Raw genomic sequence first — 15,482 nt, 5'->3', positions numbered from 1 at the left:
CTCACTGCAAAATGTTTATATATAAAAAAATGCGCTGCAGAATTTAAGAAAACTGCACTCATTGTGTGTGTTGTCTTCGAAATAAGGACAAAGATCGGGCTTTTGAAGCTGCTATAGCACCGTTGATTGCACAAGCACGGCTTTGTGCTGACCCAGCGCCACCATCTTGGTATCACCATAAACACAAGAGATTGAAGATTCAGCTAGATCCAGCACTGTATTTCTTCATGCAGAAATAAAAAGCAACAAAAGCAGCAAGTGTGAAAAGCAGAAACTGCTGTCACAATTCATTACTGCAGTCATGTGGCACACAGGGAACCGTCCTATTGGTGGGCATGAATTTGAATCGCTGGTGCGCTTGTTTAGTGCGCATTTTGGCAGCAGTGACCTGCACACTTTGCATTTTCCAAGGCCGACATTTCTAAATCTGCCTGATTATCTTGAGTTTCTTTTGTTGCTGCATCCTGGCTGCTGCCCAACTGTGATAAGGACATGACTTGTGCGACATAAAGGAATCTGTTTACTTCTCTTTGTGGCGGCAAAGCTACTTTGCGTCGTACAGTCTGACGGGTGCAAAGGTAGAAAAGTATCAAAGTGTCATTGAGCGCCAAAGATGACGGAGGATGTGGAATAGAGAGATAAAGCTACATGTGGAAGCAAATGCCGCCAATCTTAGCTGATGTGGCAAGACTGAGTCGTGTGTGATCGACGGCTCCGGATAATGTTACAAGGTATTTGAAACGAGCCAACAAGTTGCATGTACTGCACAAAACATAAGCTTTTTTTTTTTTTTTTTTTTTTTGAGAGGAGGGGGGGGTGTTTGTGTACGGGTGGAGCCATGGTGGAGTTGTGTAGGTCGCCCTAGCAACAGGAATGTGACCGATGTATAAAAGCGGCTACACTGCCAGTCATGCAACAGTACCTGGCACTATCTGCATGCCGGGGCCTGCTCACCGGCCCAGCTGGGGATTGCGCAGCGGCTCGATTGTTTGTATGAAAAGCGGCATGAAAAGGGGTTTGTAACATTTGAAATTTAGCACGTTGTAAGTTAATAGACTTGGGCAGAGACTTTTGAAAAATTTTTTATCATCCCAAAATTTGTACCAGGCATGATTGTATCACCAAGATTCTGCCGAATAATGCGTAGTCTGTATTTCACAGTTCACATGGTTGTTTTCTTCTTTGATCTTTTCTTTGTTTGGCTGGTTACGTACAGTTGGAGCCCTTTCAGTGCTAGAGCATTCTGTTAGAAAGCAGGCATTCTTGTTTGAACCTTACTGTTTCCAGGTGGACTTCAAGCAGATGAAGGTTATGTCGAATCCCAAGAAAGACCTGCGGCGCCTTGCCAGGCCTGGCATTTGGGCTACGTACAAGAAGTCTCAACACCAGACTATGGTTCACGCCAAGCTCCACTTGCTTCAGGTGACCACTTTTGAAATCGTAGTCTCTTGACACAGCCAGAAATTGCAGTGTCCTGTCATATTTAGGTGTGAAATACTAAAATGGCCATGTACTGAGGTAATTAACCGCTTGACAAATTCCCAAAAAATTTTAGAAGTGCAAAAAAAATGGCGGAAATAATTGTGTATTATTTTCTTGTCAAGATTACAAGAAACTGAGCACGCACACACATGTGAGAAAATTGCCAAAAATTGCCAACTTGTCATTCGGCACCAGAGGATGCTCGTGATATCAAGTGTCACGTAGTAGTGACGGTAAAAAACACAGTAGCAATACTGCGAAAGACGAAACTAACTTTTATTGGGCCCACAAAAATGGGCTACGCTTAAAGCACAATGATAGCAGCGAACGCAGTCGGCAATGGTCGAAACCTGATCTACTGGTCAAGCGCGTTGGCTTTTATACACGAGCCATCAAACGTTCCAGAGTAATCGCTGGTGCCCGCATGTCTTCCAGAAAGTTCTACACCATTCGTGTCACGCATACATGCAATCAGACTATACAAGCTTCGGTGACAACAGACAGCCGATAGAACAATCGATAACATTCCAGAAACTTCCGATACATGCAGGTGCGTCCCACACTGAGCAATAACATTTGTTAGACGGTGAAAAGCGCCCCCCCGAAAAAGATAAACACATCCATGTGTCACAAGCTACCTCGTCATCGACAGTTAAATAGTTAAGTGTGCTCCAAGTTCATTTTAGGTTTTTCTGCTCGGTATATCAGTGACTATTATGATAAACTTTACTGTTAGCAAAATAAGTGGTAATAGTATGTTGTAGCTATGTCAGACACCTGATAAACTTCAAATTCAGCCATTGTTCATTGCATGAGCTTTATGCTTTAGAAAATGAAAATGCAATTAATGTAAATGTCAATTTCACACTGACAGCAAATGATGTCATTTAGTATGGCTGTGCAGTGCAGGTTCTGAAAGCTAATTGAAATTTTAGCATATTTTACAAGCACACAACATATTACAGAAAATCTACTCTTCACCGTACATTTGCTCTGGTTTTAATATTTACAAAAATTTGCACTTCTGGATGCCTTGTTTCCTCTGTGCGCAGTTTGATCTTCTCCCCATGCATGGTTTAATCCTTTGTATCTTTCAGTGTGGTATATCCTTGTCATTTCTGGCTTCCATGAGTACATTCTGATAAGGGGAAGAATGCAGTAATGTTTTTCATCTTAGATTTCGGGGCATGAGGTACATGGTGCACATGGACTTTCATACTATGTAGTACCCATAAAATATTATAGTACTTGAATTCTTATGTATCCTTAAATACTCTTATAGAAGGATAAAAGAAGAGAAAAGAAGTACGTGAGACGCTGGTTGCTATGTCTTGTTGCTGGTCAGCCATCTTGACCACATTGACTCTGCTTGTATAGCCAAACCTCAATATATTGAACACGGATATATAAAATTATTGCGTATATCGAACGCTTTCTATATCACCTGGAAAATCGCATGGATTTTTCATTTTTTATTTCGAACGGGGTTGGGGACGTAAAATGAATATATCGAACTCTGCCATCCCAGACCACAAGCGCTCTTTGGACAGACAGTGAGCTTTTCCGCAACACCTTCAAAAATAGCAGTGGCACGATGGCCATTCCCGACTGCTGCACAATATAGCTGCACACATCGATGGCGCTATTTGAACGTAGCTGCGTACACACAGTTCGACATCAACGAGGCATTGCATTTGCCGCACTGATTCCTCCTCAGTGCGCCACTGCGCCTACAGTGCGTCGCGACAACTGGCAGTTTGCATCCGCAAATACTCGCGACAGTGCGCGCTCACTGGGCTCACTACATAGATGCCTTGGCAGATGCCTCTTAATACTTTGTTACTGACAGTGTTTCAAAATGCTTCGATTGATGGACGTGGAGATCGCAGTCGTAGTAGCGGCCAAATGAAGACGCTGCTGAGGTTGATCCCATACACTGATGTTTCCCTGCTCCTGACTTCATCTGAGGCTGTAGCTGCTCTGGCCCTTCTACACCACTAGTGCGGCAGAATAAAGGGCATCGGTCTATCACTTGTGGATCATTTAGACTATGTTGAGGACTCCGTGTTTAAGCATGCGGCTGCTAATAAGAAGCAGGCTACACTACTGCAGCACTTTCAGCCAAATAAATAAATACTTTGTGTGAAGCTTTGAGTATTTACTGCACCACAATTGCGGCGTGATCCAGGATCATTGTTTGAAGCGCACGATTGCCCTAGACCGCACCAACTTCACATGGTGGATGAAGTCGGCGCGGCCTACACTGTGTGCAATGCAATCGACCGCACACTCCCTGCAGACGAAGTCAGCGCTGCCTAGGCCAATTGCGCGTAGGGCAACCGAACACACACTCCGAACAACGATCCCCGATCGTGCCCTTGATTCATTGATTGATTTGCGGAAGTTCTTGACGCGTTTTTTGCATGATTTATATATATATAGAATTCTGTCTATATCGAACTACTTCACGATCACCGTGCTGTTCGACATATCGAGGTTTGACTGTATATATATTGTAAATACAGTCCGTCTCTACTCTCAACATCCCCGTAACATATTGGTGGAGGTATGGTGTTGCTCGGCTGGAAATAGAGCGCCGCAGTGAATGTCGCATCACCGTCTCCACCATGAATGACAACAAGCACGCGGGATCAACGTCGTGGCCATCTTCAACGTCACCGTCACCAGCTATGTCGCTGTCGCCTTTGGTTGTGGTTGTGCAACCCAAGGATCCCGGAACTTTCTGCGGGACCGATTGCAGCGACATTGAAGAGTGTGTGGCTATGTACAAACACATAAGTGGATTCAACAGATAGGACCATACACTTATGCTAGCTAGCCTTTAGGCCAAACATCTGTTGTTCACCACCGTGTAAACACTAGACACACGAATCCTATTTGTCAGCGTCCCTATCGTGTATCGCATGCTGAACGTAGAGTCATCCAATCAGAAGTGGACAAAATGCTCTGCAAATTGGTCATCAAACCATTAGCCAGCCCATGGTACCTGGCATTTTTGTGTAGATTATCGTCACTTAAACAAGATCACGCAAAAAGATGCCTACCGACTACCACGCATCGATGACACTTTGGACTGCTTGCACGGAGCTAAATACTTCTCGTCCATTGATCTTCGATCCGGCTACTGGCAGATTTCAGTTGATGAAATAGACCACGAGAAGATGGCCTTCATCACGCCTGATGGTTTATATCAGTTCAAAGTCATGCCCTTTGGTCTATGCAATGCTCCTGTGACATTCGAATATATGACACTCTCTTCTGTGAGGCTTAAATGCACCGCCTGTCTTTGTTATCTGGACGACGATATTGTTTTTTCTCCCACGTTCGGCAGCCACCTTACCCGACTCGCTGCAATTCTTAGTCTTCCGAAAAACTGGCCTCCAACAGAACTCCACGAAATGTTAATTCGGGCAACGTCAGATTATCGTGTTGGGACACCTCGTTGATGCATCCGGTGTACAACCAAATCCAGGAAACGTTTGCACCGTTCGCAGTTTTCCTGTGCTACGTTCTGCTTCTAAGGTGCACTGCTTCATTGGCCTGCGTTCTTATTTTGGCCCTTTCGTGAAAAACTTCCCCGACATTGTTCGGCCTTTGACAGATCTTCTAGAAAAGAACCTGCCATTATCATGAGGCCTGAAGCAAGCTCATGCGTTCGCCGCTCTCTTTGGGTTTCTGGCCACCCCTCCCATATTTCCCCACTTTTATCCATCTGCACCGACTGAAGTCCACACTGGCAAGCAACCATGGCATTGGTGCGTTTCTCTCCTCACAGCACAATGGTACCGAGTGCATGATAGCTCACGCCAGTTGCCTGCTGTCACCTCCCAAGAGAAATTACTCCATCACCGAGCGGGAGTGCTTGGCTTTAGTTTGGGCTGTCGCCAAGTTCCGGCCATATTTGTATGGCCGCACGTTTTCAGTCGTTACAGACCACCACTCCCTCTTCTGGCTGTCTCCCCGCTGGGACACGACAGGATGACTTGGTCACTGTGCTTTGCGGCTCCAGGAATTTTCATTTATTGTCAATTACAAGTCTGGACGTCTGCACAAGGACGCTGACTGCCTCTCTCGTCACCCCGTGGATTCGCCGGATCCTATTGCCCATGATCCGGTGATCTGCGTGATGGCGTTTACTACTGACATGACCGACATGCGCACTGAACAACAACGTGACAAATCCTTACAGCCTATCATAGTCAGAGTGCAATCTGGCAGCACCGACGGCACATGCTTCATGTTCATACTGCATGACAGCATCCTCTACCGCTGCAATATAAACCCTGACAATCCCGAGTTGCTCCTTGTCCTTCCTTGTCATCTGCGATCCGTCGTTCTTGATGCACCAACAGTGGAACACCTTGGAGTTTTGCGTACATATGACCGTGTACGATGCCAGTTCTTCTGGCCGGGTCGCTACCACTCTGTGTGTTATGTCGCAACTTGCAAATTGTGTCAGTGCCGGAAGAAACCTCCCTTTCCACCTGTTGGACGACTCCATCCCATTGAAGTTCTCTCTGAACCTTACTTTCGCGTAGGCCTGGACCTGCTTGGCCCTTTTCCAATGACGACTAGAGGGAATAAGTGGATCACCATCACTACTGATTACGCAACATGCTATGCGATAACAAAGGCGTTGCCGACTGGTTGCGCAACTGACGTCGCCAATTTTCTACTCCACAATGTCATTATCCACCACGGTGCACCTCGACAGTTACTTACAGACTGTGGTCACTCGTCCTTGTCTTGAGTTGTTGACGACCTCCTCCGCTCTTGTGCCACTGAGCACAAGCTGTCCACCGCCTACCACCCACAAACGAGTGGTCTTGCATAACGCCTCAACCGAACACTCAGAGATGCTGTCAATGTACGTCTCCAATGATCATCGTGACTGGGACACCATGCTGGCCTACGTGAAATTTGCGTATAACTTGTCTAGGCATGACACCGCAGGATATTCACCCTTTTATCTTTTGTATGGTTGAGATCCCACAATGCTGCTTGATACTATACTACCTTGTGTGCCACATGTTGCAACTGAGTACATTCGTGAAATCATCTGTCGCGCTCACATGGTGTGTCAAGTCACCCGATTTAGTTTATTAGCCTCGCAGCATATACAAAAAGAGTGTTACGACCCGTGTCATCGCAATGTGAAGTTCACCCCAGGTGCTTGGGTGTTCCTTTGGTCACCATGCCGTCGCGTCGGCCTCTCGCAGAAGCTTCTCTCTTGCTACACAGGGCCTTATAAAGTCCTACGTCAAGTTAACGACGTCAATTATGATATGTCGCTGTTACAGTTTGATCCATTCTCAAGTCCGACTCCTGTTGACATTGTGCACGTTTCGCGGCTGAAGCCACGCTTCGCCCGCAGTTCTTCGCCCAACATGCGCCGAGACATGCACCCGGCAGTCCTGTTACGGAAGGATAAAAGAAGAGAACGGAAGAAGAATATCGTGAGACGCTGGGTGCTGCGTGTCGTTGTTGGTCAGCTATCTTGACCACATTGACTCTGCTTGCATATATATTGTAAATACAGTCTGTCTCTGCTCCCAACATCCCCGTAACAATACTATTTGTTACCACCAAGTTTCCCTTTTGGCAGGCCAACTAGCCCTTACAACTGACTTGATCATGTAAATATTCCCAACAATTTTGTAACAGCTTCTTTTTGTTTCTCTTTATTGTTTTCTCACAGGTTGACAACCAGATTGCAGATTGCACTTTCCCTGTGATATTGACCCCTGTCACAGTAAGGAGGTCCCTGGGAGAGGGCATGAGTGAGTGCTGCTTCAACATGTCTTAAGTTGGATATTCATCAAACTTAAAAAAAAGAAAATAGATGAATTGCCCAGTTTTTCTGTGCTAAAGAAGTTGAGCAATGTGAAACAGTCATGGGTTGTTGCAGGAATGTTACTTTTTATGACATCTTCAGCCTAGCTGAACCACTCAAATACAGTTATAGCTTAACTTTTGTGATTTCTCAAGTAATTTAACATTTATTTTTTATTATTCATAACATTTGTCTTTTTTCAAATTCAAAAGGAAGAACTGAAACTTGATATCTCTTCCTGATGTAGTTCCCAAGCCCTTCTTTGAGACCAGTGTGATAATGCGACAGTTCGACTACTCACAAGTCCGGCAATTTAAGTAAGTGTCTGCTAATTGTCATCCTGCATGCCATTGCTAAATGTATTTGTATGAGGGACATCATGACTAGGACAGTATTTGTAGTAGAGCAGTAAGCTGGGTGAGCTGGTATGGTTGCTCTTTCTTTATTGCAGACAGGATTGTTTTGTCACTTTGGCCATGTGCGGACAGGTGGATATTATTATATAATCTGGACTAACCCATAATGCAGAGCTGTACTGAAAATTGGCCTAAATGGGCCAAGTAGTTTTGAATTGTCTGATTAAAACGAATAACTCTTTTCAAATTTAGCAACCTCAGAGGTGTAATTGGGCCTCATTCGACTAAAACGAATACAAGAATATGGCTTCAAGGCTGTGTGCTTACTATTGCCGTGAAGCTCACCATTGGTTCAGTGAACGATGGCATGACTGAACATTCAAAGCTGTATTGTTTTAGTGTTCTGCTTTGTATAGTGGAGTAAGAACATAGCAGCACTGTCAGACACTTTAGTTTGCAAAAATTTTTTGCTGGTTAAGTACTGCTCTGAGAAGCACAGGATCACTGGAAGTTATTTTGCACGAAACTTGTACTATTCTCATCCCTTATCAAATTGGCTAACCAGCTGTTGCATTCTCCTGCTGAACACGAGGTCAGGTATTTAAATTCTCGGCTACAGTGAACGTTCTCTGATAGGACTGTAATGCAAAAATGCTTGTGTTCCATGCTGTGAGTACATTGATCAGACCATGCCCAAGTGTTGCTTTGTGGCATTAAAATCAGTCAATCAATCAATCGCAGTGCATAAGGGGTTAATGCAGCTGTTTTTCATTCTTAGTCGTCCACTTTCTCAGCATATTTAATGCCTTTAGCATCAGTTTTGTGATCTTCACATGAAAGGCAACATTGATATGGTGCTGTTCACTTCAGCAAGGTAGAAACTGTGCAGTTTGGTGTGTTTTGTGGTGGGAGCTTGTCTGCAAAACGGAGTTGTTTTCCTCATGCATTTCCTCATGTGTGTGTTCCTGAAGTTATGCTTCCATATATACATGACATACAGCATCTACTGCTTGTTTTTAGAGAATGTGAAGCCTTGAAGTTGGTTGTTTGTTTAACATTTGTGAAACATCTGATCAACTCTTGCCTGAGAGTGGTTGGGTTATCACAGCTGAGAGGCATGTGTCAAAAGTGTGCGGTTGTCTGAAGCAGCATGGCTCTAGACTGAAACTTGCATTTGGCCACTGAATAATTACAGCATGGCTGTTTTACCATATATTTTCATGTAAAGGCAGCACGTTTTTCTGAAATGTGCGAGTTCGAACTTCCAAGGTGCACCCTATGTATGATTAAAAGGCAAAATAAATTTATAGTTCTTTCCGCACCTGTTAGATCAGTTACAGAAGCCAAGCAGGTTTCTTTGATAGTGCGAGAAGATCAAATACTGAATGTTTTAAAATTCGGGCAGCTTTCTAATTATTATTTCTTTAAACTCTTTGAACCCTGCTTGCATAGTAAAGTTCAAAATTGTTGCAAGAATGATGGTAAGAGGAACTAAGAAAACGTCATAGCACTTTTTGAAAAACTCTGAAGACCTTTGCAGTGGGAATGTGTACACATCTTGCTGTAATACCTAGTTCTCTGAACTCCCAATGAAACCCCACCATATAGATATTTTGTTCTGACAGAAAGCAATGCTACATAGGAGATATGAGAAATACCGGAAGTAGGCTTTTCCACATTGTTAGGGTGCCCTACACAAAATGGCCTACTGCCCACTGCATCACTGTGCTGAGGGTACGCGTACAAAAAGCGGCAGTGTGGTAAAAAGGTCATGGTAGAAAGGACAGTGGCACCATCACAGCTCCTGCACGTGTGCTTTATTTTCACTTCTAGGGTGACGTCTGCCATCATGTGTGGGTCAAGATATGTGTGGGGAAGCACACTTGCAGGATTTTGCACATACCCTTTCTACATGCTCATGCTGCTTGTGATGATCACTCTTTTTTTCATCATATCCTGCGCTACATGTACATTCAGACACAAGATATACCATAACTTTTGTCAAGCTAGAAAAGAATGTGCCTACCACAGGCATTTGGTTGACAACCTAATGCCTGTGGTAGGTGGTCACCTACCAGGTTGTCATCGACCCTTTATGTGTCCAAAGTAGAACTCTATGCACACCCGATTTTTCAGCGAGAAACAGAGACAAGTGTTTAATGTGTGTTGCACAAGGGCGGCCAGTTTTCTGAAGTCAGCTTCACCATAATACACCTGCTTTATGCAATAGAGCATACAAACAGCGTGAAGGCAATTTTGGTTTCTTATCCAATTGTATCGTGCAGGGAACTTTCGGCTCGATTCTTTCGAAAAAAAAAAAAAAAAGACGTGCATCAGAATCGAGTAAATACCGTAATCGGACATTGCCAGCTATAGTTATTGCTTGAAAATCTTCCTAGGGCAGGCTGGAAATAGGAGTTTATGATGGGAGATGACGTGTGTATGACGCATTCACTGTCCTCTAGGATTTACCGAGACAGACGCTGCCACTAACGGGGTAGCTATTGGGGTCATCATAGGGGTCAGGTGCATGCGTGCTGACTGGTGAAGTTCAAATTATTTGGTGAAGGCCCATTTTAGGATCGAAATAACGAAAATTTGGGCACTGCAGTCGAGTTCAATTAACAAGAAAATCTAATTAAAGGAAGTTGAATTAACAGAAGTCTGCTTTAAAAAATATTACAAATTACACATAAGAAATGTCGTCCTTTAGATAAAGAAACCAATTAAGCAATCCACATACAAACAGTTGCAAGAAACGTACAAAAGAGCTGCAGGTAAATAAGTATTGCCATCACCATGTAATTTCAGGCTGTATTTATCATTCGGTCAATTCTGCCGTTGCTTCAGCTTCATTTCAGTGTCTCTTTGACAGTTATCTGCATACAAGAGGTCTATCTACATGTGCATACGTTTCCTTGTTCTCTGGGGGTGCTTTCTGTCCTGATAACTAGGCACAGGCTTAATCTATTTGACAAAATGCGGTAAGGATTTACAGTAAATACTTTAGGCTAGGACTTGCATGAGTTTGGAGGCATTGAATCGTTGCAGTGTCTTCTGGTGCTTGCCCTAAATGGTGCCCCATGGCAAATTCTAAATGTCTGTGACTTTTGTAACTTCTGTTTTTGAATTTCAGGTACTTCAAGGTTCTGGTTCAGGAGTTACATGCCAGAGTGGACCAATGCTTTATCAACGTCATTGGTTCATTCCTGACCCTGAATGAGAGAGAAGCCAACCACGTAAGTTGCAAGTATAGATGTCCATTGGATTTGGATTTTGGGTTAGTGAAGATTAATGTACTGTAGATTCAATGAACATGTTGGAATCAACTTGAAGTGAAGCTTTAGGGAAGCAGTTAATTAGATTCTGTACAATTAAATATTTTATTTTTTTATCTTCATTCTATGAAATGCGTAATGTCATGCACAACACCATTCTCAAGCTATGCCGAAATGCAAGCACTAAATCAGGCAGATGTGCAGCATAATACTCGAGCCGATGCTGCAACATCATGAGGTGTAAGGTGATGTATAATACTTGTGGAGGGATGAATGGCATGGAGAACTGTATGTAAAAAGAAGTGTGACACTATATCCAAGTATATTTTAGGGTTCTGCTCCCCGTCTGTCACATGGTGCATACCAAGTGGCACTTTTCCAGTTGCCCAAAAAGTGAGGTCACCATACAAATATTTAAAAACAAGAAGGAAGGAAAAAGAGACATGCAGAAGCTGTTGAAAATTATGTTGCTGTTGAAAATTATGTTTTGAATGTACAAAATTATGCATTAATTGTTCGTTAAAATTTTACAGTTAAGCAGCACCACATGACAAAACTGAAAACGTGGTGGCCTTTTTTCTGAAGGGGGGGGGGGTTAGGGTATTTAATACTCATCAGTTCTTCAACGTGTTTAATTTTTTATTTGTTAAATAGCATAGAGACTTTGTTCTTTCTTATTGTCTCTGCTGACAATGAATTGAGTGAACGTGTGAATAATATGGGAGGTCCCCTCCTCTTCAATCTATGACTATGGAACTCCCTTTGTCTATACCTTGTGTATGTAAATTATTCTTGTATGCATAATGAAAAGATTCTGATTCTGTTAATGTATACTTGGAATTTTTTTATTTCATTAGCGGCATTGTATGTTTAATGTTCTTGCAATTTTTTGCCGTTTTTGAAGTGTAGTTTTGTTTACCTTTGTTACAAAAGAGGAAGCCATATTTTAGAGCTGTCATCCTAGCTTGTGCAAACTGACTATCTGAGATGGATATTTTTTTCTGTATTTAAGCAGAAAACTTAGCCAGCTTTGTTCTCTTTCACTATAAAGGAGGAACTGCTTGAGAAAGACAGGTTATTGACCAGAGGCGGACTGAAGGAAATTGCTGAGCAGTTCTCTGAGCAAGGAGTCAAGGATTTCTTCGACATGCTGCACTTCTCACCAATCAAGGTAAGCATGCTTCTTTCTTACATCTAACACTTAAGAACTGGATGTGCTTTCTATTCAAAAATTTGATTCATTTGTTGGTTTTTTGTTGTTAGAAAAGTGGCCATGCTTTTAGACATCCGTAGTAGAGCTTGTTAAATACCCAATTGATACAGTTTCGATTATTAGGATGTCATGTCGTGTTTGCGCAGTAGAAAGATAAAAAAGAAAGGGAGAGACAGGGAGCTTAGCCAGTGCAAAACCGGCTGGCTACCCTGTACTGCAGTAAGGAATACAGGGAATTAAAGATGATAGACAGAGACATAGACGCAAGGAAGTTACTGAACCAATTGAATTTCTCAAGAAAAATCATAAAGTATGACTTGCACACAACCTACAGACATGATAACGTCGGATTGTAATTTGAATAAACAAGAAAACCTAATACTGTTGCGTGAAAACTCAAACAAACCCCTTTTCCAGCATTTCTATAATTCATAGACCGGCCATGCCATCCTCCATTTGCACATGCTGGCATGCGAATATCTCTGAGCCTATGGAGAGGCGCGCCCGTTTCTTTGAAACACTTCCAGATGGTGCTCACCTCCGCGGCATCGCGGCCCATGCAAGAGGCCGCGTTTCTACCAGAAGCCTGCCTTCATGCATAGCGTTTACTGTGAGGGTTTCCTGGTAAACATTAAATTTACATACGCTACAATTGCCGGGAAGCATTAGAAGCAGTCAGGGATCTTTGAATGCTATCACGTTCCACTCTTAAAGGCGAAGCTTAAGCATCCTCTAAATTTTCTTTTTGCCTTATGTTGGAGGCGTGCACGGTCATCTTGCATGCTGGCCGGCATGCAGTGCTTCGCGAGACCGTCCCGAGGAAAGCTTTGGAAGGGGCCATTGGGATGGACAAACACAATCACTTGAATGTACCATCGTTTGCATCTCTAAACATGAATGATTGAGCGTTGCTGTCCAACATGGGGGTGGGATCGCGAATATATCCTGTCATGGCGAACTCGATTTGGCAAACATATTCACTAGACATCCTGTCACGGCGAACTCGATTCGTCAGTGCCCGTCCCCATGTTTTATTAATAGTAATTTGGCTGACTAGGTTGGTGTATAAAAGGTGCAGCAAATGCCCTTTTGATTGTTTGCACTGCTGCAATGTCGTTCTTTTGTCCCAAGAGCATGTTTGAGACCCCACAGTGTCAAAATATGGGTCAATCTCGAAGATAGTACTGTAAAGACAATTGGACTTCGATGCTGCTCATACTTCCCTCACATGAAGAGTTATGGGATAAAATGCGATGCACAGAGACTTCGTCTCTATCTCACTCATGACTCTCTTGGTAAGACACTGTGTTTCATCGACTTCAGCTGGAGGTTTTTTCCCTTAATGTCAACTAGAATACCAGCTATCCCTGTTTGAACTCTGACCCACAGCACTCTCTTTCTGTGTCTTAATGTTATGCCTTACATTTCTCATTCCATCGCTTTTTGTGCAGTCTTTAACTTTTTCTTGAGCTTCTTTGTTGACCCCCAAGTTTCTGCCATATATGTTAGCACCTGTAGAAGGCAATGACTGTACACTTCCTTTTTATGACGGCAATGGTAAGTTCCCACCCATTCAGGATTCGGTAATGCTTGCCATATGCACTCCAACCCATTTTTATTATTCTTTAAGTTTTCTTCTCATGATCAAGCTCTTCTGTGAGTAATTGACCTAAAGAAACATACCCTTGCACACTCTAGAGGCTGACTGGCAACAGTGGCGTAGCTAGGTCGTCTGGCACCCGGCGCCCATAGGTCTTCTGTCACCCCCCCCCCCCCCTTATGTAGTCGAGGAAGGCAAGCATATCGTCAATTTCCGGGTTTCAGCACCAGTACAGCCGCCTTGGATACTGCGCACGTTCCCCGGGTCCCCCTCTCCTTCGCTTTCTTGCCCAGAGATCGCGAATGCAGCAAATATACACGCTGTTTTTTCTGCGCCAAATAACACAGGGTGCTGCACTGATAACGTGTGACAAGCCCATGTGCACATCTTCTGTCAGACTGTAAGGCTTGGCAGCCAATACAAATGCGGCATCGTGGAAAACATGACTCACGTCACAAGTAACAAAAAATATCTTTATAATAAAGCTTTAATTACCAACTTTAGCAGCAATATTGCATTTGCAAAATTGAAGCCCGACATTCATATCTTGCCCAACAACAACTTCACAAAAATCGTCGTAGGTACTATGGTAGGGTGGCTAGAATTCCCATTCTAGCCACCCTAACTATGGCACGCAGTATTTTGTCGGTGGGCAGCCCTGAACGAAAACGAAATTTAAATTGTTTGTCAGTGAAGCTGATCTCCCACCCAATTAGAAAATGCTACCTGCCTCCCCGCTGGGCGGGCGCCAATGCTATGACAATTACGAGTTCTCTTCATTCTGATCAATAAAGCCTTGTTTTCATTTGCTGCTATACGTACAAATGTGATTATCCGAGCTGCGGTACCACCGCAAGATTGGGAACAGAATAGAGCACGCTTCGCGTCGATTCTTGGCGTCACCATAAAGAAAGAAAGAAAAGGCCGCGATGAAGCCCGTGCCAGCGAAAGCTTGCACTACTGTTGGTCTGCACTCGCAATGGAGAGGATTAAGGGATAAACGTCACTGGTCCACTATTTCATATTTCTTTAGCTGCTGCCATATACTGGGCGCCGCCCGCAATGTCAAAGTACTGTAGGTTGTAGCACCCAAAACGATTTTGTTTAAGAAGTTTTTGTTGAGCTAATAATATGACTTTGAGTCCTCAATTCTCGAATTAAAGTGCTTCCGCTATAAGCACTAATTACGGGATTATTAAGGATATTGTTATTACTTATCTGCCATATTTTTCGCGCTACCGAGTTTCTAGTAATCACAAAAACACATAACTTCATAGAATCTCGATCGGCAAATATCCTCACAAAATTCACCTTTTTTTTATAAAATTCGGTGCAGCTGATACAGACACTGTACTTGTAACATGAAGTCACGCAACAACAAAAGTTTTCTGAAACTTTCGAGGGTAAGAAGGAAAGCGTGAAACATAACGGCAAGTTTCGCAGCGGCTTTTCGGAGCGAGCTGGAGAGGGGAAGTAAAAGCGAGCCGAGCATCGCATCGCGACGGGCCCGCGACTACAGCCTGTCGGGTCATACGCCGCCAAACTATTCGGCCGAACCGAGCCTGAAGACGATCCAGAGAATCCCATTCGCGACTTTTGACGGCCCCACTTATGTAACGTCGCTCTCATCGAACACTTCGCCGTAAACGCGAGCGCCGGGCGCTCTGGTTGAATGCCCTCTTGCTGCTGTCTTTGTTCG

The 15,482-nt window shown here is 43.6% G+C and overlaps 1 protein-coding gene across 2 annotated transcripts in view; it reads left to right on the top strand.

Annotated features, from left to right (window-relative positions):
* Positions 1 to 15,482, top strand: part of Vps13 (vacuolar protein sorting 13C) — a 236,898-nt gene that overhangs the window by 195,932 nt on the left and 25,484 nt on the right. For both annotated transcript variants that reach the window (XM_075693536.1, XM_075693537.1), the window contains 5 exons: positions 1,288 to 1,422; positions 7,202 to 7,283; positions 7,584 to 7,653; positions 10,829 to 10,931; positions 12,022 to 12,141. In XM_075693536.1, the coding sequence (XP_075549651.1) occupies positions 1,288 to 1,422; positions 7,202 to 7,283; positions 7,584 to 7,653; positions 10,829 to 10,931; positions 12,022 to 12,141 (510 nt within the window). The remainder of the gene's footprint in view (positions 1 to 1,287; positions 1,423 to 7,201; positions 7,284 to 7,583; positions 7,654 to 10,828; positions 10,932 to 12,021; positions 12,142 to 15,482) is intronic.

This window comes from Dermacentor variabilis, chromosome 5, assembly GCF_050947875.1.
Source record: "Dermacentor variabilis isolate Ectoservices chromosome 5, ASM5094787v1, whole genome shotgun sequence".
Lineage (NCBI taxonomy): Eukaryota > Metazoa > Arthropoda > Arachnida > Ixodida > Ixodidae > Dermacentor > Dermacentor variabilis.
Note: the sequence above shows the minus strand (reverse complement) of the source record. Positions and strands in the feature narration are given on the sequence as shown.